The sequence below is a fragment of the Phoenix dactylifera genome, unplaced genomic scaffold (assembly GCF_009389715.1).
Source record: "Phoenix dactylifera cultivar Barhee BC4 unplaced genomic scaffold, palm_55x_up_171113_PBpolish2nd_filt_p 000643F, whole genome shotgun sequence".
Taxonomy (NCBI): Eukaryota; Viridiplantae; Streptophyta; class Magnoliopsida; order Arecales; family Arecaceae; genus Phoenix; species Phoenix dactylifera.
In genome coordinates this window covers 258,445-280,473 of record NW_024068034.1, presented here as the reverse complement: position 1 = coordinate 280,473, position 22,029 = coordinate 258,445, and the positions used below count along the sequence as shown (strand labels likewise).

The following is a 22,029-nucleotide window of genomic DNA, read 5'->3' as shown; positions in this document are numbered from 1 at the left end:
AAACACTAAATCTTTCCTAGAGCAAAGGAAAAAGAAAAAAGAATGTAAGAAGTTTGATTCAGTGTTGAAGCATCACAAATCCAGGAGCTCCTACTCCTCTGGACAAATCCTACATCATCTCACTCCATGACCTCAAGCCTTCCCGGTCTCTTTTTCTCTCACTTGTATCCACATTTCAGCTCTTCCTTGTGGCGATTTCTTTGTCATTGTGTGAATTGCCACTCCCTGTCTCTCAGAAATCCATCTTGCTAAGCTCTGATATTACAACCTCTAATGAATTTGTCTGAAAAATTCAAGTACTTTGTCCAGAGAGGCCGGAGATGAGGAAATGCTATGTCCAACCAAGGCTTAGCTCTGCCATTGAAGTGGATGACCGCTGCCATTTCTGCATCGGCTGTGGTGGTGTTTTCTTGGTATCCAAGGCCCAACATGTGCCAGTAGGGATCAATAACATGAACATGGCCATGAAATGCTAGCCAGGCGGTAGGGTCCCTAACTGCCATAGACTTAAGTCTGATTTCAAGTTCTAGAAAGAGTGAAACATCAATGAGATATAGGTGCAACTAGGAGAAAATGATGAAGAAGAAACTGCTTATAAGCTCTAATTAAGTTATAGAAGCTTTAAGCATACCTTTTGAAGCCAGTGATGGTAAGTCTGACTTATGTTTGTCTTCCTCCATGCATCAAGATCGAAGATATTCATACCATATGCCCAAGCACACTCGTTGGGGTCAAAACTTTCAGAAATTAAAGGGTGGGAGAAGTTTAAGTAGTTCTAAATCTCTTTGACATCACAAACTATCAGCTCCTCTGCATGTCTCGACTGCACCATTTACTTTGCCATGCAGATCGATGTCCCAAAGGGGCGAAAGATCGGCTTGGATGACAACATCATCAAAGAAAGACAACCTTGCTAAGGCTTGGAAACAACTGCAGTGTTCATGTAGACATCCAATTATATTACGTCGTAATTCAAGAAGTGAATCCATCGAAGTATAAAATCATATTATGAAAAGATCTATGTGATTAGCCATTCTCGTTTTAATTGTAAGAGAGAATTGAAAGTCGCAACTAGGAAAAAATTCTTCAGAACTAACTTGTTTGGCAATGGGTTGGGCTGTCTGCAGGAACAAACATCTCTAACTTATGACTACAAAAATAAGCCAATAGACGAGCTTCTTGGTTTAAGCATGCCTTAGTTAACCGTTAAACTATGTTCTAAATAGTCTGTTGTCTCCAAATGCTTGGGATCCCCTTTTTAATTAGCAAAAGGGATCGAGCCGCCACCATGTAAAACGTGGAAGATTAATTTTTGAACGTGCAGTAGTTTCCACATCCAAAGCTCACCAACCAGGAAATTGATTTACTTTTCTCAACTTCCATTACCAATTTGATTTTATATTTTTTGAGGAAAATGATGGCAAACACCAACCATGCATGTCACCAAAGCTGAAATGTTACCAACAAAAATCAAACAAAAAATAGAGGGTCACCTACTCCAACTCTCATACCAACAAGTTGAACACCATCAATGAGTAGTTAAAAAGTTGACGATTTTCTTAAGCCTGCACACGTTGTACGTACCTAATCAGAAGCATTTCAACCATTGTTTTGATGCGGGAATGTCAAGCATCCTTTGATGCCGAAATATTATTTTCTACGAGATTAGACCATGTTTTGGGCCCTCATTCCCATAAATTGTGTAGATTACCTTCAAAATTGGGCCTAGTCCATCTAAGACGAGCCAGACGTTGTTTGGGTCTAACTGGTCTCCTAAGTCATGACTCATGAGGCGTGCACCCTGATGCTTGCAAGTTGAAACAAAGTAACACTTGCTTTATACTGACCTCAGGGCAAATGGATGCGAATGTGGTTCATGACGGACTGATACTTTGGACTCAAAGCCGGCAACTTGGCTTGCCACCTCAACAGGGTTCTCGCTAACATTGGCCACGATCGCCGATGACCCTCCTCGGAATTGTGAGCGCGCCGCCCGGTCCTTCTCCATCGCCTCCATCACCGGACCCTCCCCCTCGCGAGCCAATCGAAATGGTGCAGCCCCTTCACCTCGATGACCGCCGGTTCCAACGGGTGCAGCGAAAACCAGGCCTGCATGGGCGCGTACGTTTTCCGGTCGGTGATCACGTGGAGCACGACCGAGCCTGGGTGGAGGGAGGCGGCGACGAGGGAGGCGGCGACGACTGCAGTGGCGAGAACGTTGTCGGAGGCGAGGACGAAGTGAAGGAGTGATGGGTCGACGAGCGCCGGTACCCGCTCCGGGGCTGGGAGCTGGAGCCGGGCCCAGCATTGGTGGAGTGCTCTCTGGGCCAGCCTCAGAGCCAGGCAATGGAGCTGCTTGGGGATGCTGGTGGATGCCACATGGCGGTAAAGATACTCCTGGATCTTGGCAGTTCTGGTCCTTGTTCTAGAAGCGATATCTGTCATGGTCAACGTCATCGTTCAGAAGTCAACGGTCAGCAATTTTTTTTTTTCAATTTTTTTCTTGCTTAAGGGCCTCTATATTTTGGATTAAGAGTCAAGGTACCATGGATTTGAGCCTTAAGGCAAAGGTTTTGGCATCTGATCTGTTGCTCTTCATCTCTGCAACAAAGTCTTCTAATGTTTGAGGAATGTCGGATCCTGGCTCAGGTTCTTCGATTTCACCTTCTTCAAGCACTCGATATATTTCCTCAGGAACTTTCTGCAATAATAAATAATTTTGTTTCTTCATGTCGAATTTGAAGAGAGTGAATTTTGATGTTTAAGTTTTGAAGATTTGTTACCAAGGATTCAAGCCTTCTGCCCATATTCTTGGGCCTACCTTTTTGCCTACACATCCTGCAACATAAGCCAAACAAATAAAATACCTTAAATAAGCACTTGACATGGAACAAAGAAAGGATACGCGTTTTTGTTCAAAAGAAATTAGGTATAGTAAATTTCGTTCAAAAGAAAATAGGTAACAAGGAAAATAAGGCCTTAGGCATCTAAAAAGTGTCCATTAAATCGATTGCAAGGGGAAAAGTTTCTTTTTTGTGGGGCAGAAATCCTTTATGTTGAAAAAGAAACTAGATATTGCCCAACCTTGCTTTCTATGAGTTATACGTACTTAGCAGTCTAACCTTTGTCAAAGAAAGATAAAAGAAAACAGGAAAAGAAATGATGACGAGCTACCCCGCCTATATGGAATTATTTTTTACGCCAACTTTTCAGGTCCCATGTTCTCTCTTGCCCACCTTCCTCACCAACTTAGATGAAGACCATAAACCTAAGATGACTACGTACATATTTTAGATCAGCTTTGCTAAGGGCTGTTGGAAGTGTGTTGACTCAAAAGAAAGTGTTTTAGGTCCTATGATATTCGATTCATCTTGTGACAGGCCAGAAAACTTTGAGAGTAATCCGCAATTTTGGGTTGGTGGTATCATCAAATAATTTACACCAAAAGTTAAATGTTTGCTTAAAATTTGGACATCATGAATCTAGCATTGCCATCGTAGGCAAGATCTTTGCGCCCTTTAAAAGTACAAGGTAACAGGGATACAGGGCCCTGATATTGCTCAGTCCTAACTACTGCTTAAATAGATATCTTATGCCACATCAATTTGCTACCCCTCTCTCTCTCTTTCTCTCTCTCTCTCTAGATTGGACCAACGATATACCACGTCCGTAACCCATTGAAGTGATTTCAAGGAAGAGTCTGTGTCAAGATAAAAAGTCCATTTTTATCTTCTGGGTGTCTTGCTAGCTAATTTTAGGCATGTTTACAGCACATCCATTGATCAGGTCAAGTCCATATATATGTAAGAAAAGCTTGATTCTTATTTTCATAGCTACTTTTGGTGGAAAGAGGCATGACATAAGCGCTGGAATATATTATGGGGTTAGCCCCCATTAATTTATAGCATTAAACCCTCCGTACCTTGGTGAGGTGAGATTCATCGCATTATTTTTTAATATAACCACCAAGAGACTTTACCTAAGCCTATCTGATTGAATGGTATTAGTCCTTAAAAACAATTGTTGTAATTGATGTGAAGATACCAAACTCATTAAAACTTCAGAACTGTAAATATCCTTCATTAAAGCGGAGTATACATGTTTGAGAAATAACAGCACAGTTTTTTGGTTAAATAACACTAGAGTGTTTCCATGCATTCAATGTTTATATTTCTCAAAAAACCAAAAGATGCCTACAATGTTTGGTTGCATGCAAGAAGCTTAACGTAGGTTTCAACTGGATGGACGTGTTCCATGATAATACAAACTTTATTTACTACAATTATAAAATACAGCAACGCTGAGTTAGAATTTCACGACAAAAATATGTTTATTGGAGGAATGTAATTTGGCAACTCGTCATGGAAACCTTACTAATTATGACGTCTTCTTGAAAACTTCATGCATGCACACATAACGCAAGAAAAAAAAGTCACGAGAAGCCCCTACGCTAAAGAGGAGCACTCGGTCTCTCCCTCGATCGTGTCTATTGCCGTCAACACGAACACAAACCGGAGCAATAACGTGACAAAGAGCAGTGAGTAGAACACCATCCTATAAGAAAGCTTCCTCGGCGCGACCTTAACCTTGATGAAATCCCTCACCCCCTTCCCTGGGAACACCGTCACATGCCTCATACTCGGCGATATATGAAGCTGCATGGCAACTCGAGAGAAGTGAGCACAACAAGGCAAATCAACCTGGTTCAGATCCTCCTTACGAGACCTCCGGGACCTGGATTCACTTACAGATGCCCATGAGTTAGAGAAGAGGTGATGGCTCTGGAGATTGTAATAGGAGCAAAGTTCTGGTGCTGAGGTTGCTATCCACCACCTAACTTTGCTTAGCACCTGGGGCTAATGCTTGTGCTGTTGTAGGGAACAAAGGTGAGGGCGGATTCGGAGGGGGTTGAGAAAGGGACTCAGGATTCGGGTGGTTCGAGAGTGGTTTGGTGAGAAATTTTCCATTAATTAGGAGGCTTTGGATCTTCTGATGAGCAATCTATTACTTCTTCTGAGCCTTTTGCCTTAATTTTGAAGTATAAAAGAGAGGTATATATTAATGAAATTAAAATAGATGGGAAGGTGCTATCTGTGTTTGGAAATATAAATTTTTGTTGGTTCCTTTACCTTCAAATAAAGTTGGGAAGGAAAAGTGACCAAACAGCACTCCTCAACAAAGACAGGGACAACCCAACAGGAGGCAGTAGTTTTCCTCCAACAACCCCGTCTGATTCAACTCTAGACCGGACCTAATGGAGGCAGGAAGAAGTACAAAAAATGGGTTGAAATTAAGGTAGACATAAACTTGAGCTTACAATTAGAAAACATGTAAAGCATGACAGAAACATCAATAAGCCAACAAATAGAACTAAAAATTTCATGAATAAGTGAGGGACATATCAGACATGAAGCAGCATTAGCAAATTAAGAGAAGTGAGTCCAGACCGAGTGACAAATAAGAACTTTAGTTGAGATCGTCCCTTTATTCCAAAGGCCAATCAATAATATTCTGCCAACTTGCTATGAACTGTGAACTATGAAGGTCTATAGCCAGCGAGCACCGCTCAGACCCTACAGTGTATCACATTGCAAGCAACTGGCCAATCCAAACTAAAGCCTTACAGGGGATAAACACCCTGCCAACCCTGATGGAAGAGGGACTCGCATTCAGGTCTCTAATACAACCCACCAAGAGGCTTAAGCGGAATGCTAGGCTCACACATTCAATGTAAAAGTCCATCAAGGTCGGGAAAAGCTTTTCTATGCCATATTTTATACTGAATACATAGTATGCGCAGATGCCGATCACGAGCAATAATCATGGTTGAAAACAACTAATGCAGGGATCACAGGCAAGATTAATTCTTACATGGAAAAATTACTGGGAGGTAGATGGATGGATATAAATGATTGGGCCTAAAACTTAACACGGCTTAAGTTTTTAAGTTAATTTGAATTTCGATTTTTATATCAAGACCTCCTTTTAGTTGGACTCAAACTTCCCTAGCTCTTCTCCATAACAAATTATATCAGAGCCAATAGTTGACAATCCTGGGCAAGCTTCCATCTAAATAAAAGTGGATGGTCTAACCTCCCTTCTACGTACTCAAAAAAAAAAGAAGAAGATAATCCGGGGGCAAACACTCAAGCCTATAAAAAAGCTCGAATTTGTAGTTCTTATGAAGCATGGTAATATCTAATTGATGAGTCGTGGTGGCCATGGTGTAAGACGTGGTGCATGCAAGATTGACAGGCTCTTAAGTTGAAGTGATAACATGTGGTTCATGCGAAAAAATTAAAATGAGCGTGGAACTCGGAGAGTAGTCGTGGATTGGTCTGAAGGAGAGTTAAAAAAATTGGCTCCGCATGAAGGAAGAAAATGCTAAAAATCACATGTGAGGTTTAGTCCCAACGGATCAATTAACGGGAGGTAGAAGGTAGTCGGATAGATATATTTCATTAGAACCAAAATTTCATGGCTCGAGTTTTTGAGTTGAATTGAAGTTGCGACTTGTATATCAAAACTTTCTCCTGGCTGGAATTGAACTCCCCATTTCTTCCCAACAATTAGAAGCCAAAAGATTGTTTTATCAACTAGGAAACATAAGTTTTAGAAGCAAAGACCAAAATCACTGGATAATTTTTTTTTTTTTTGCTGGAGCGGGTGCATCATACCTAGCGGGTACGAATACACTCAAAAAAGTCAAAAGATAATAAGGCCCGGAGTACTCCGGATAGATCCTCCGCTCTCAGCTATAGGGTCTCACCAAAATAGTTAGCCACATATGAGGCTAACCAATCGGCTGCCCCGTTAGCCTCTCGGTACACATGCTTAACCTGAACGGACCAACCCTCCCCCACACCATAGCCCTAATGTTCCTGAGTAACAGGTGGCTCTCACCCACACCACCTACACTCTGCTAGATCCAGCTAATAACTGTCGCCGAGTCGCCCTCTAGCACTATAGCGCATGCCGACAAGCAACATTGGGCATGCCTCAAGCCAAGCCAGGTTGCCTTCAACTCTGCCCTCGGGACCGATGTGTCAAAGATCTGGCAGCCACCCGCCGCAATAACTCTGGAATCCGGGCCTCTGATAATGAAGCCCGCGCCTCCCTTGCTCCCACCATCCAATACATATCCATCAAAATTAACCTTGAGGAAACTCGGAGGTGGGGGCTTCCAAGTAAAAAACACCGTGCGGCATGCTCCAAGAGTAAAGTAAGAGCCCCAGGTATTCGGAGCTGTCAAAGGTCTATCCGAATGATGCGACTGAATAACCTCAGCTGCCTGGTTCCAAGCTCGCTCAATGACGATCCACGGAGGGGTACAGCTCTTGCCAAATGCCCACGTGTTCCTGGATAGCCAAATCTGATACGCCACATAGGTCACTACTGTAGTCGCCTGCCAAGAGGGTGGGGATGCCGCCAACCTTTTGGTCATCTGCAAAAAGGACGTCGAGTCACGCCAGCCTCCGGGGGGAAACCCTGGCAATCTCCCAAATCCTCCTCGCACGGTGACACTGGAACAATGCATAGTCCACTGACTCAGCTGCCTGGGCAGAAGGGGCACTAGGGATGGATCTACATACTCCTACTGCTTAGAACTAGTCGCGTCGGTAGCCTGCCCTAGGCAACCTTTTAGAGAAATAAGGCCACCCGGGGGGTGCAGACCGAAACGCCAGACCCAGGCACAGTCGACCCCTGTGTCCTGCGCACTCCGAAGAAGGCTGAGTACATCACCAACCCTGACTCTAGATCTGCATGTCGAGCTCCATACCCGTATATCAAGGCCGAAAAAGCCTGGAACTGGTACTGATCGGATCCTCCCGGGGCATCGATGCTAATCATGGTCGGCCACCGCCCTACTGAAAGTGAGTCCACCCAGGAGTCTGCCACTGCGTCCACGCTCTATCCATCACCTATCAACCACCTGCAATGAGACAAAATCCAAAGCACATAGCTGTTGATCTCCCGCCACAAGGGGGAGCACCGTCGCCGCCTAGCCGGAACCTCGCCAAGCCGAGCCGGACCATATTGCGATGCCATCACCTGACTCCAAAAACTCTGGGGCTCCAGGATGAATCTAGCCGCATGCCGGGTGATCAGAGCGTCTCTCCTCGTCAATAGGGACTGCACCCCCAGCCCGCCGGCTCGGGTTGGAAGACAAATCGACTCTCAAGCAACAAGAGGTGCACCCCGTGGCCACCACCAAAAGACCCCCAGATGAACCCCAGGATAACCCTCTCGATCCTCGACAGCACTATTCTCGGGACGACGGTGTGGGATATGAGGTAGACTGGTACGGAGCATAGGACTGATCTGATTAATGTCACTTTGCCCATCATGGATAGCGACGTCGCTCTCCAACCCTCCAGCCGCTCTTGGATATGCTGCACCACCTCGTGGCACTCGGGCACACGTAGTCTTTACCCGGAGATCGGGACCCCTAAATAGCACCACGTCCCCTCCTGCTCTCCCATCGCAAACAATGCTTGGATCTCCTGTCGAAGTCGCAACTCCGTACTCGGACTAAAAGAGATAGCAGACTTGTGGAAGTTCACCTGCTAACTAGATGCTTCACAGTAAACCTCTAAAATCTGCTTCAACGCTCGCGCATTCCCGCATCCTAGCCCTGCATAAAAGAAGACAATCATCAGCAAATAAAAGATGAGATAGCGCGCGGGGGGGGGGGAGGCTGGACAGCTTTTCAACATGAAAATATATATTTTAATTCATATGGAGACCTAATAAGCTTATCAAGGAACTACACTAGTATCATTTGCAAATGAAGAAATTTCTCTTAGTTTACTATTCTTTGATGAGATTCCCTTAGTTGCAGTCAGTCAGAATATTTTATATTGTCAAAATCTCAAGATACCTAATGATCAAGAGTTTCAGTCAAAAAAAAATTTATCAGAATTCTGAACAACATTCTCTTAAGGAAAATATCTCAACTCCCTCATGTTTCAGTAAGAACGGCCAAGTAAGTCAAATATGTGATAAAGATATGCAGCAGAAGTATGGTGGGCTGTTCTTCATATTATTCATATCAAAATCAACCGAGCAATAAGAATTGTATTTGGTAAGATAAATGGAGTTGCTCCAGTTATCCCTTTTAGTTGTTGCAAAGTGAGTCTTTCATCCCTTTTAGTTGTTGCAAAGTGAGTCTTTCGTAATTTAAGTATTTTATGGTTTTTTTAAATTTTCTTTCTTCAATTATTCCTTGGTTTAAGACTCAGATTCTGACGCCAGATTTTTTGCAATTCCAAGGTTTGTTCAAGGGCAAGTTAAAACATAGCTGATATGCATGACGCCAAACAATAACAAATGCAAGCTATGTTCAATTTTTTTGCGTAGCAATCGTGCAACCTCTCCTGACAGAAGCAAGCATAATTTTTACTAAATAATATGCATGATAAAATGATATATCAATAGCGAAGAGTGATGTCACTGAACATTTCAATACATCAATAATTAAACAAATCAGGCCCCATTATGAAAGTTGAGGTCTAAATTTAGATGATTTATCAGAGTTGATGGTCCCCCTTAAGGAAAGTTAAGGTCTAAATTTAGATGAGTCATCAGAGTTGATGACCATAAAGCCTGATGGTTAGGCTCTCACAACGCCGTCTCTAGTGGGCAAACGACACCGTTTTCTTTCTATTTTTAGGTCCTACATTTTGTCCACCAACTTCCAAAGTAGCTAATTTCATTGCAAGGTTGATGATTGAAGTTCTTGAACCTCCTCAAGGCCTCTAATAAGCCAAAGACTAATTTGAGGTTCTGCTGAGATTTTACCTGAAGGTCCATATAGATGACAAACATTAAGTCTAATGATATTTTTAAGAAACTTTTGATGGTGAATTAAAGGCCTTTGCGTCAGTTTAGTATCCCTTTGCATGAATCTGTGGCTAATTTACGTTCATTGTTGGAACTAAACGTTATGGAAAAGCTTTTCATGCAGCAGTAAAATAGCATAATGCAGAAAAATGTTACGTTGAACATGGTACGGAAAAATACAATTTAGAAAACAATGTCCACGGGTAATTACTCTGAGAAACAGAGTAAAAAGTAGTCGAGCTGAAGTCGGGAAATCCGTAGCTTGAGTGCTGCCTGAGTCGAGTAGGGTCTCAGCCAAGCTTGGCTTGAGCCTGAATTGAACCCTGTCAAGCTAAGTCCATCCCAAGTCATGTATTGTAAGCATGTCTGAGCCTGAAGTCAACTTGTTGGTAAAGGCTTTGACATTATCAGTGCATGACAAATTTATTTATCTTCTCGTCAAGACATGGTGAGAGATTTAATATGATCCACGCCATCTATTTTCTGGAGTGTCTAAAAACAAAATTGTAAATGGTCTAAAAAGACATGTAGAATGCAATGACCAATGTAGATTAACTTAGATGATCCACCATGTATTAAGCATAACCACTTCATACCTTTAGAACGTTAAAGCTGCCTCAAACTAATTGAAACAAAAATTATCTTTACCAAATTGCACAAAACATAACCATCAGAGTTAATCCATGTTCTTTGAAATATTAACTAGCCTACAAAAATTCTTACAGTTTCATTCGAATTTCTGCCAGCAACAAATTTCTTACAGAATTCCTGAGATGGTAAAGATCAGAGATCACCATCTGCAACCAACAGATCTCACAAAATCTAACACACCAAATGGTTTATCAAAGATGAAGCGAAAACCTGAATAGACTGCATTAGATCTTACAATAAAGTACCATACAGACTACGGTATAGGATACAGTACAAATCACCCCAATGTCACCATCACATGTAAAATTAATGGCCCCAGGGGAAAGTCAGATATCATAGGCCTTGTACCCTCGTAGTAATTTTGTTGTGCATATTTAAAAATAGAAAAATTAGCTCTTCCACAAACACGCTTTAAGTTACAAATTGTAGCTCTGACAACATCCTTTCAGATCAATGGACCTTTAATCTACAAAACACCAAGACAACCATCTGATGTAACATAATCCTGACAGGAAAGTCAGGGAATCTGAACCTCTAAAGCAAAAATGGTTCATTTTAGTTTTTGGTGGTGGCAGGATAAAGATGATATAGTATCAAGTTCAAAAATTTTGTGCACTCAGACATAAAAACTTAACAAACTGGAGCGCACGTCCCAGCTTCATCTGGTTGGGTGGTCAGCATGCAAGAATATATTTTGTGGGTCATGACACCTTAAAAGTAAAACTACATAAGAAGGAAACAATTTTACATGTGATGGCATATTAATCAAAAACTTACATATTAGCCTCAAGCTGAAACACCAAAGAACTGCTCCAAGCTTGTCGAGGTGAAAACATTAGAAGCTGTACGTTCAGGTCTGCTTGGCGAAATATACAGTTCATATTTGATGAACCTCTGAAATCATAAAGCAAAGCAAACTTAATATGGCTAAACAATGTCACTTACGGCAGCGAAAATAAACTGTGCACTTGGTTTCATAATTTGTACTTGATTTTTCAGCAAGAAACAAAATATGCACAAAATATATTGCATGTATATCCAACTAATGAAATTCATTATTTTCATTCAACATGCAACCAACCCTATGCAGATGTTTGAGAGAGGAACACATCCACAATCTGGAAGCTTAAAACTGTAATGGAGTCACTTACAGCCAATGGGAATATGATCTCAGGATTTGAATCAATATGCCAATCAGGTTCCAGTTGCCGCACAAAAGATGAGCACCCATTTTCAGTGCTGCAAAAGAGAACCTGCAGATTTGACATATAATTAGCAGAAGCAGATACAACCAAAAGTTTAAATAGCAGGTCCATATGAAACGAGTATAGTAAGGTCTTCATAATTTGTTGCTAGACCAATAATGGCTGTCATACTGGCCATGGCCTGCACATGGTATCATGCTGGTATTGATCGGTACTATCAAGCAGCAACTCCAGTAACTGAATTACAATGTATTTGTAATTATCAATCATCTAGAAATAACAACATGATGAAGATGTTTAAGAAATATAAGAAGTACCAAAATTATATTGGAAAAACTACAGGACATATATGGAATTTTACTTTTCTTTAAACCATATCTAGCAATCAACAAGACTAGCTTCATAAATTTAACAATTCCTTTTCTAAATTGTAGTATTGCAGAAAAGCATATATTGACTTACTATAAAATCCTCTTTTTCACTCAAGTTTTTCCCTTCTCTCTCCTCTTCTCTCTTCAATGTTAAAATAAATGATTAATAAAAAAAAGCTAACAAGTTGCTTAAAAGATCATTTTTAACATAAGAAGCATAGGCTCTAAGACTTGAACAAGTTTTAAAGAACTTGGATGACACAAATTAATAGAATCCCTACCAGGCTGCATCCACAATCCATAGGCCAAGTTAGCAGGTATCCACCTGTACTCATCAATCTTTCCCATGAACAAGCCAGAAAAGTTCACAGGGAAGCAACATGAATATTGGCCAATTCGTGGTCCATGCTACTACCCTATTTACATCTTCACAGTATCTTTGCTTAAAGAGATCAATAATAAAACTAATACTGTAATCATGAACTATATGAAACTTAATATAAATGTACTAAGAACTTTTAGAGCATAAAATTAAGGACTATTAGGCTCTTGGAAGCCTGGAGTAAATCGGCAGGTAAATAAAAAGCTTAGGTTGCTTGTAATCTAAAGTGGAACAGGGAATCAAAACAAGGGGATGAACAGGTGCTTGATTCAATAACATGTTTGACACTATAATGTAGTTGCGATAACAACAGCAGGAGACTTGATGGAGAAATAAGGATTCATGAAGCCAAGCAAATGGGAGGGAAGACGCTGGATTATTATGGTTATGATCTGACTCAAACAAGTTGAAGCTCAAACTCTGCCTTCAACAGTCATATGGTAATGATACAGTATAGCTGTGTGGAATGTGAATCTTCAACAATTAGGCACTTGCCAACCACCTTACTCTAACATCTTGACAGGCTGAGAGCCTGAGGAAAGGTAATTAGCGGTCTTCTGTGGCAAACAATGGTAGTCAGCTGCAAACAATGACAGGCATTCTTTAGCAACAGACATTAGGCAGCAGGAGCCAACAAAGGTGCGAGGCAGCTACATACTCCAGGTGCTTTTTTTATGAATCTCCTTTCCTCTCCTCTGCCTATTCTCTTTCCCATCTTCCACCCCTGCCTGATTCTATCACATGCCTCCACACCTTCTTCTGCAGCTCCCTGGCCGCTCACATACCATGTTCACAGTTTTGTACCTTGGAAAAGCCAGACTTATTTTCTGAAACAATTTCTAACAGTTGTATGGTTGAAGCATAATGAAAAGATTATACGTACTTTATTTAAAGTCAGATTTCTCAATATTATTCTTCCTATTCCTTCAACTTATATATTCTTATGTTATGCAGAATTTATATAGTTAAAGCAAAGAAGTACATTCTTAGCCCCCTATACATGCGGATTCAAGCTACATATGTGAATCGCTTTAAATTAATAACAAATTCTCAAATTATGTGATGCTAAATTGGTTGAGTAATTTAAAATTTGGGGAACAAACTTGAGATTTTCCTGGGATCAAATCAAGATCATTGCACAATCAGGTTAAAATATGCATCTGATGCAAGTATTGATGGCATTGACCATATTGCAATTTTCAGGAAGGCAAATATTTAATCACAAATTTAAGTATCATTAAGGGTCCACATTATACATACCAGATTATACCAGTAAGGTTACCAAGAGGCCCCTGCACTGGTACCTTACCAACACATGGTATTTAACCTCCATTTAGCTGTGCCGGCACCAGAAGCATACCATATACCAGTAAGACACTTACCATATCAGTCCATATTGTACCCATAAGGTACCAGTACCGTTATGGTATTAATACTTCAAAGATTTGATTCCACATTAATTTTGTCTAAAAGCATTATTTGATCCATATAAATGTATATGGTGACTTTTGTAACATCACAGTGCGCAATCTGCATCAAGTATGACCATGCAAACTTATGTGCATGATATAAACAGGACACAACTATGGTGTTGCTCGAGAATACTTAACGCCATCGCAATGGAAGATCACTCAACAACCTCACTCTTGATAAGTTCTTCAGAATCATATTAAAAGAAAACATGTATTCTACTATATAACACCAACTCCTCTAATATGACCATGTGTGAGGCATGCCTGACCAACCCCGCATTTCCCATCCCGTGTGGTTTCCATATTTTTAGAGCATGTGTATTAAGCAAGAAGTCGAAGGTTTCATTCCTTGCTCTAGCATTTATTCTTATATATTTAACTAAATTTTATTATTAAAAATTAGAACTACACATGCATGTCACCTGCCATACTCTAGTATGACTTTAGTAACAACTGCACGTCAAAAGAGAAGATATGTTAGTGTGGGATATAAATATACATCACAGGCATAAAAGTTAATAAGGTATATTCAAAAAGACAATTCAATCATAACATTTAGTCTTTTATAAAGATGATACAATGAGATATAACTTAAAAATTAAAATAGTGCCCTAAAAAGAAATCATAATATAGGAGATACTAAAATGATCATAATTCCACTTCAAGTAAAACAAAAGTTATGACCAAAAGAACATTCTACTAGAGACACCATCAACAGGAGAAGATGTCCTACCTTATCAGTAACCAGACCACCAGATGTAAAAACTCCAGCATCCTTCAAAGTTGACAGAACCCTTTCCTGCACCATTGTATTTGTGTGAAGAACAATCCCTACATTGTTACCAGTAAACATGTATAGTTGACTTAAAAACTTTAATGTGCATGGCCTAAAGGCTAACATATAGATTTTTCATGAAAGCTATAGATTCTTTAATTATTCAATACATCTAGAAGTACTAAAATTTGCATAAAGAATGTTCTTCTACATAAAATGCAGAGTTTTAGAGACATATTTTGAATCCTTACGTATGGCAAGTTTAAAATATGCGCACCTCGCTTTCATCATCGAGAATCCTTTCCATGAGATAAAGATCACAGTGTTTTGCGATCTCCAATAATACTTCTAGCACAGAAGATCTCACAGTTGCATGCTTCTGTCCATGATACAGCAACTATATTTCAATTATTTCTTTTATAATCTAAGATGAAATAGAAACAGAGAGTTATTCCTTTACCACCTGGATCTCCTCTGGACTAGTCTCCTCAAGAATTACACCAAGCAACCGACAAGTGACCTGAAATTCACAAATACTAGATTATGAATGCAGAGAAGAGCAAATAGAAGTGAATGCATAATCTTGATATCTCATATATGCTTACATGTGCCTGTACATGAATACTGATTTTACACGTTATACAAACTACATCATACATCAAACGAAAGCTAACTGAAAATTCAATGATCCTCGAATCAGCATTTGGTCAGACTACTATTGAAAAAAGAGCTTAAAAAAATATAAGAATTAAATGCATCATATATTTCTACCTATCTGGAAAAGGTATAGAGCTGCAGATAACTCTACAAGTGATCAAGCAAACAAGGTTATGGAGGAAATGTTAGGCAGCCTTCTAGGAAAGCAGCAACTGAAACCCTTGGTGCACAAGATTGTAAGAACTCTCCAGGTGTCACCATATAGTTAAAAGAGATAGATTTTTCAATAACTAAAACAATTCAGATGTCATTATAGGTCCCATCAAGAACTCTCTAACATGGCCAACAATGTTGGGTGAACTATCTACTTGCTGCAAACAAAAAGATTGCCACCAAAGTGTACTTGTGAAGATCAACAAATAAGAATTACGTAAAACAGGACCAACTTTGTCCAAATTGTGAAATTAATACAACTTAAAGAACAATTGAATTTTTTACTAATCGAATGCATCAATAGTATCAAACTGTAGAGTGTTGCAATTTCCAAGCATTCTGTACACAACCGGTAAAGGCATGACTTCTTATTCTTTCATAAGTTTGTTGACATACCAATTTTCAGTACCTCCACCTTCCTTCCAATCACAGAGAAAGAATGCATGTTCCGTTATACTTCAAAATGCATCACCATATTAACTCTATTTGCAAAGCAATTGAACCATATTCAAGGATTATAACTTCAATTTGAACAGTGAAAAAGACAAATGGAAAATGTCTTTTACACATAACAAAAGAAAAAAGAAAAACATAACTGTCTAAAATGGCAATATAACTGCTAGAGATCCACATGTTACCACTGATCTTGGGAATTTATCAAACCAAAATGCATCTCCCCCATGAATATATATATATATATATATATATATATATATATATATATATATATATATATATATATAACTCCTAAGCAATATTGACTTTTATAAGTTATTTTTGTCACGTAGCCAACTTTGTCTCACTCATCTCATAACAGCTATATTACCATAAGCATAACCATAGTCATCAAGCTTTCTCCCTGCTATTTGCATTGTGTTTTATGAATCCTTATCTGCCAAACTTTCCTATTAAGGGTAAAGTCCAGGGTTATTTTAAAGTTTTCTTTGGTGCATCTAATATCTAGATTTGTCGCATGTTTTGATCTTCCTTTTAAAAACTAGCCCTTAACCTAACATCAATCATCCACCTCTTCCACCTTAGCTTGGAACTCAGAATGACAGTGTTCTGGTGATAGATAAAAATATATAATTTCAACATAAAAGTTAGTGACCTTCGTTCCCAACAGTGAGCTGTGGTGATCGAAGCCTAGCTAGTAATGGCCAAAAAGCTCCAACTGACCTAATATAATGGTAATCATCCTTCTAGTGGATGGAATCAAAAATTTGCATCCTACGATGGAAATGAAAACCCCAAGGGTGAATATTGCATAATCAGGAACTTTATCCATGTTTAAAAGTCTAAGTAGAGTGATACTATTTGTCTGGAAACGTTCTTGATACTTATTTCTCTTTTTACTTCCATTAGAGTGTATCTTTCCGAAGTAGCTCATGAAAACCATTTAATTCTGTATTTGCACATTAATTTGGCAATGATCAAATATTTACTGTCAAAGAATAAATGATCATAACAAAGTCAAACAAGTAGTATAGAATGTATATATAGCAAATCATAAGGGTGCTAAGTTCTGTTCTGGTGAAAAGTGTAAATGAATACGGAAAGTATTATTGGAAAATTGATCAGATAAGGAAACAAATGCATCGTACGGTAACATATTTGGCATCCAAATTTAGCAATCCCTTAAGGCTGAATTGCAAACTAGTTAGGATAAGTTCAGCATGAGCAACCCCACATGAATTTCGAACAAGCCTAACTTTAAGATTGCCTATGGTAATTACTTAGTTAAAAATTTGTTGTTGCACTCCAAAAAAGAAAATCCTAACCGGTCATGCAGTTAAAAAGATTGACAGACCACCATTACTATTTGAATCACTGTAATCAAATCAAATCCAATTTTGCAAGACTGAGACCCAAGGAGAACCAAGTTTAGTCTACAACATGTAATTACCAATAGGTAAATGGTTTATCAGACACAAGTCAGATGGAGATCTTTTTGAATTCAAATTGCCCAACCCATTAGTAGCCCTAATAGCCGCACAAGATGTTTTTTGATTGCAAAGTACCAAATTAGAGCACAAAACCTTGAATCTCATTGCTCCTAGGGTGAAGTAACTCACATGTATTGTTATGCATGATGTTGCAAATATTGACATCTAGAAAAAATTAGGAGACTGGATTCAGATTCAAAAAGAAAGCATTAGAGATGTTATTTATAATGGTCAAGCTGAAATAAACCTGGTCATGTTCAATTGCAAACAGGAATTTCAGCGGTCATCATTCAAGCTCTTTCTTGCATAGTAGACTGGATGCAGTTATTGAAGGATAAATGCTCCTGTGGAAGAGAATTGAACCCCATATGCTGAATAAATGATCAATGCGTATTAATGGAAGACACTGTTTGTCTCATTGTATATGATCTTTTCCCCTCAGAAACAAATATTATTTAATAAAATAATTCTTCCTTTAAATGTAGCATAAACACCTTTGTTTAGCTCCTTGAATTTTTTGACCAATACAGTGGTAACAAGCCACCATCAAAGCTTGAACCCTGGACCTCCCTCAAGGGCAAGCCTTAGGAGAGGGATGCCAACCAGCTGACCTAACAGCTGTTGGCTTAGCTCCTTGAATTTTTGTTATCATTAAGAATAACCATTATGCTTTATAGATTTCTTTGTGCTGAATTTACTAATTATACTAGCAACCATTAGCTTGATTTCATCTCTCATAGCATGAGAGACCTTTTCTTGAAGTTTAGATCTTAAAAGAAACAACAATCCCATAAAGATAAATAAAGTTTGTAGGTGAAGAGATGGGGTGGCCAAACTATGTCACTAAGTTAGTTGTTTGCCTAATAATCGAATTTTCTAAAAACATTTCAAAAATCAACAGAAAGCCTGAAAACCTTTATCTGGATTAACTAAATGTTAGATCAATAATCCTTTTCTTATGCTTTTAGTAACTAGAAGCAGGTCAGTTGAGGGTATAGGAAAGCTCTTAGAAAAATTTAATAAGAAAATGCTTGGAAAGCAGGTGTAGGGGCATGTTTCCAAGGAGTTTCAAAGGCATGTGCTCCACCCTAAATGGATTCCTGCTATTAAGTGCCAGTGCTTAAACTTAATCTGTCACTGATGTTGTTCCCAAGCTTAATTAAGAAAACTAATGGGTTGAGATCAGATTCAAAGCCATCTGTACAGATTAAGCCAATTTGTGAGACATCAATTTGAAGATGGATGCAAAGAAATAATGCAAACCTTAGGTATACGGCAAAAAGAATGCTGTCTATGATTATAATAGATCGATAAATAAAACTTAAATCTCATTGTAAACATAATTTTATGTAGAACTCCTAATATGGTACTACACCAAGCTTCATTTCACAAAATAAAAAGATTCCAATCCAGAGCTTAGTAATTCTAAAATATGTCACATATTTTTTGGTACATAGTGAGTCTTGATTATGCTTTTGTTTATTCAGCAATATTAAGTAAAAAAATTAACACATCTCAACTATCCATTAAACATATCTCATCCATTCATACAAGGCATAGTCGCTTTTCTTTACAGACCTACACTACACAAAAGCTTATAGGATGAAGTTTAGAAGACAAATTCATCTTCTAGACATTAATTTTGCATAATGAACTTTTCATTATTTACATATTAGGGCTTATCCCAATGGTTACAACACTTTGCTTAAAAACTAAAGGTTCCAGGTGCGAGTCTTGGGTGGTGCATTTCTAAGAATTTGAACTTGTGTAATTATAGTACGAGTGGGTCTCCCTCCCTCTCAAAAAAAAAGAATGTCATTATTTGCTTTCTATGATGCCTTCAGATACATCCCCTTCCACTCATATACCGTTGCAGTACTCGTAACTTATCTTTCCATAGGGTCATGCACAAGAAGACATGATGCTTTACAAGAGTGGTGAAAGATTTGTAGTACATGAAAACTTTCAGGTATATCCAGCATTATTTGAGAACCTAATGTACTTATGAACCTGACCAGTGGACAAGTAATTCAAGTTACCAAACTCATGGGATCACATTGAATTCGCATTACCATATGAACCAACTCAAATCTTGGTCTACACATTGGGGGTGGGGGAGGGGGGAGATGTGAATCACACTTTAATGAAGAAACTTGATAGTTAACTGATCCAACCTCAGTTTTATACTGTATGAGTACTAGATTTGTTGTTGTCATAATGGGTATGCAGCATGTTTGAGAATTTAATTTACTTTAAATTATGAGCCTGATCAGTGGGCAAGTAATCCAGGTTCTATAACTGCATGATCACGACTCATTAGCATTACTTTATGGACAATCTCAAATCTTGGTTTTATGTAACACGAGGAAAGGTGATAAAGAAAATGAGACGTCAATCTCTTCCTCTTCGTCAGAGATTAGTTATCCAAGCTTATTCGTTAAACTATTCGAGCCTCAATTTTATTTTGTGCAGGTACTAGATTTGTTCTTTCTTTAATGGTCCTGCAGTATCTGGTATAAATTTGTGCAGTAAAGTCCTCATCTTTCTTCTCAAATAGGCACTTATTAATAGCACATACCCTTGTTGTACTGTATGTCAAAAAAGTCAAGCTCTAAAGCATTTTGTTGTTTGTAGACGACCTTTTCCTGGTCATCCAAATATTAAGTTTTAAGAAGAAACCCCATGAGCAGAGGTGGGGACTGCATCTTTCCATGATACAAATAGTGAATAGGTGCAACCCCAAAAATCAATTATATGTGCTGGTATTAGGTACGAGATAGATGGAGCCGAGAAAAAAAGAAAGAAAGAAATTACCTTCCTCCCTTCACAAAGTCTTTGCCTTACTAATTGCCCCAGGGTCAGCTGCAAATTAGAGGGGTGAAGAACTTATTTCTAAGACAGTCAATTTAAGTGTTATAGGTTTAAGGGGGAAAGAGAACAACAGCATACCTTAACTGGCGGGATAAATTCATCAGCTACATCTTGCACTCCTAAGTCCCCAGAAGATGTGCTAGCTTCTGAAGATTGCACGATCATGTTTGCATGTAAGCTTGCATTAGCACGAGCAGGCAATGGACCGGGCTGCTTCCGTTGCCTTCTTTGATGGTTGGAAGGAGATCTCGACAACTTCCAAGCAAAGATAATTGCAATGGCAAGAGCAGCAAGAGTTGTGATGGAACGAAGCTTCTGAGACAAGTAATATACAATAAATAATTTCATTATTCCAACTAATCAACCTTCCGTAAATAGATAATAAGATTGGTTCAATGAGATACATGCTTGTGTGCAACATATCGAGCATATTGTTTTTTGGTAAAAAAATCTGGCACGCTTCTGACAAAAACTAAATTATTTGAATGACAAATATTAAATTGTTAGTCCCAAACAAAGATCAAGCATAGTACCATTTGACCATGCAATCAATTAGAGAAAATTTTGAACAAATCCGTCAAGATTAAACACTCTCCATATTATTTTGATGAGTCAAGAAGACATCATCATCATCATCATCATCATCATCATCATCATGATATGGCGTAATCCTTTTAATAAGTACAAAGCCTAGCAATTCTTGACGAAAATTCAACCATAGCCTATTATTCCATGTATCATCGGATTTAAAGCCAAATTTTGCTAAACCAAGGCATCTCCATCTTTATCAATCATCTCCACGCTGGACACCTAACACTAACCCCAGCTATCATCCACGAGAAAGTCCGGCCAACAGCATCAAGAAGCAAAATTACCACAAAGAAGCACAAACCCCAACAAATCAAAGAATCCATTCTATAATCCCCAAGTACACAGAGAATAGCAAGTTTCCAAAGCAATCAAACATGAACATATCCAATTAAGAAGATAACACCAACCCAAGGACATAAAATTAATGCGAAGGGGCATATCAGGGACCAAGAACCTCGCGATGGACGTGGAAGGGAAGACGTTCGCACACCTCCGCGAGCGATTCCACGAACCTCTGGATCAGATCGACGAGTTCGTCCCTGCCCGAGTCGGCCGCGGGGGAAGTCAACGCCGCCATAGTGGAAGGTGGTGGCGCTGCCGCTGTCGCCGCCGCGTCAGATAAACCGAGGAAGGACGTTTTTTTTTTTCGGCGCTCGCCGTGCGGCAAACCCTACAAACAGGAAGCTCCTCCGGGTCTAGCTCCGGAGACAGAGAGAGAGAGAGAGAGAGTAGGATGGGAATCTGGGAACCAGCCAAAGGAGGCCAACACGTGAGAACGCACGATTCTCGGTGTATATAAAGAGGAGCAGGGCACAAGTGTGAAGGGTGTTCGGCCTCGACCAGCTTTCTTTTTCACCAAAAACAATAAAAAAAATACACTTCCATGTGGTATGATGTGACATCTGAAATCACATCAGATATTATATAACCGTCAAAATGTTATTATGCCCCTCATAACGGTGTAATAGGCTTTTTATTTAAAAGAATCTTTTTCTATTTTTCCGTCTTCCTCCAAGCGCCAACATCGTCTTCCAAATCTGACTTCTGACTTG

General features: G+C 39.3%; 1 protein-coding gene and 1 pseudogene across 3 annotated transcripts; both read right to left on the bottom strand.

The window, feature by feature from the left end:
• Window positions 1–220: 220 nt before the first annotated feature.
• LOC120106806 lies at window positions 221–4,637 on the bottom strand (annotated as a pseudogene).
• A 6,044-nt stretch (window positions 4,638–10,681) lies between these two features.
• LOC103714839 (peroxisome biogenesis protein 22-like) lies at window positions 10,682–21,753 on the bottom strand. 3 transcript variants are annotated; one of them, XM_008802268.4, is made up of 9 exons: window positions 21,432–21,753; window positions 20,465–20,701; window positions 20,330–20,377; window positions 15,163–15,219; window positions 14,977–15,078; window positions 14,658–14,723; window positions 11,646–11,747; window positions 11,272–11,388; window positions 10,682–10,960 (listed from the first exon to the last, which is right to left on the bottom strand). In XM_008802268.4, exons 1-8 carry the CDS (start codon window positions 21,552–21,554, stop codon window positions 11,281–11,283), a joined length of 843 nt encoding a protein of 280 aa, XP_008800490.1. In that variant the 5' UTR covers window positions 21,555–21,753; the 3' UTR covers window positions 10,682–10,960; window positions 11,272–11,280. The 3 variants fall into 3 exon arrangements, with proteins under 3 accessions (XP_008800490.1, XP_008800491.1, XP_026663393.1); XM_008802269.4 differs by having other exon boundaries at window positions 10,693–11,156; XM_026807592.2 differs by having other exon boundaries at window positions 10,693–11,388.
• Between the last annotated feature and the right edge of the window lie 276 nt (window positions 21,754–22,029).

Coding starts and splice junctions, on each gene's coding strand:
- LOC103714839 (XM_008802268.4), bottom strand. CDS start 21,554: ATGGCGGCGTTGACTTCCCCCGCGGCCGACTCGGGCAGGGACGAACTC. Junction 20,702..21,431: donor CCTTCCACGTCCATCGCGAG/GTTCTTGGTCCC, acceptor TACTTGTCTCAG/AAGCTTCGTTCCATCACAAC. Junction 15,220..20,329: donor GACTTTGTGAAGGGAGGAAG/GTAATTTCTTTC, acceptor TGTGAATTTCAG/GTCACTTGTCGGTTGCTTGG.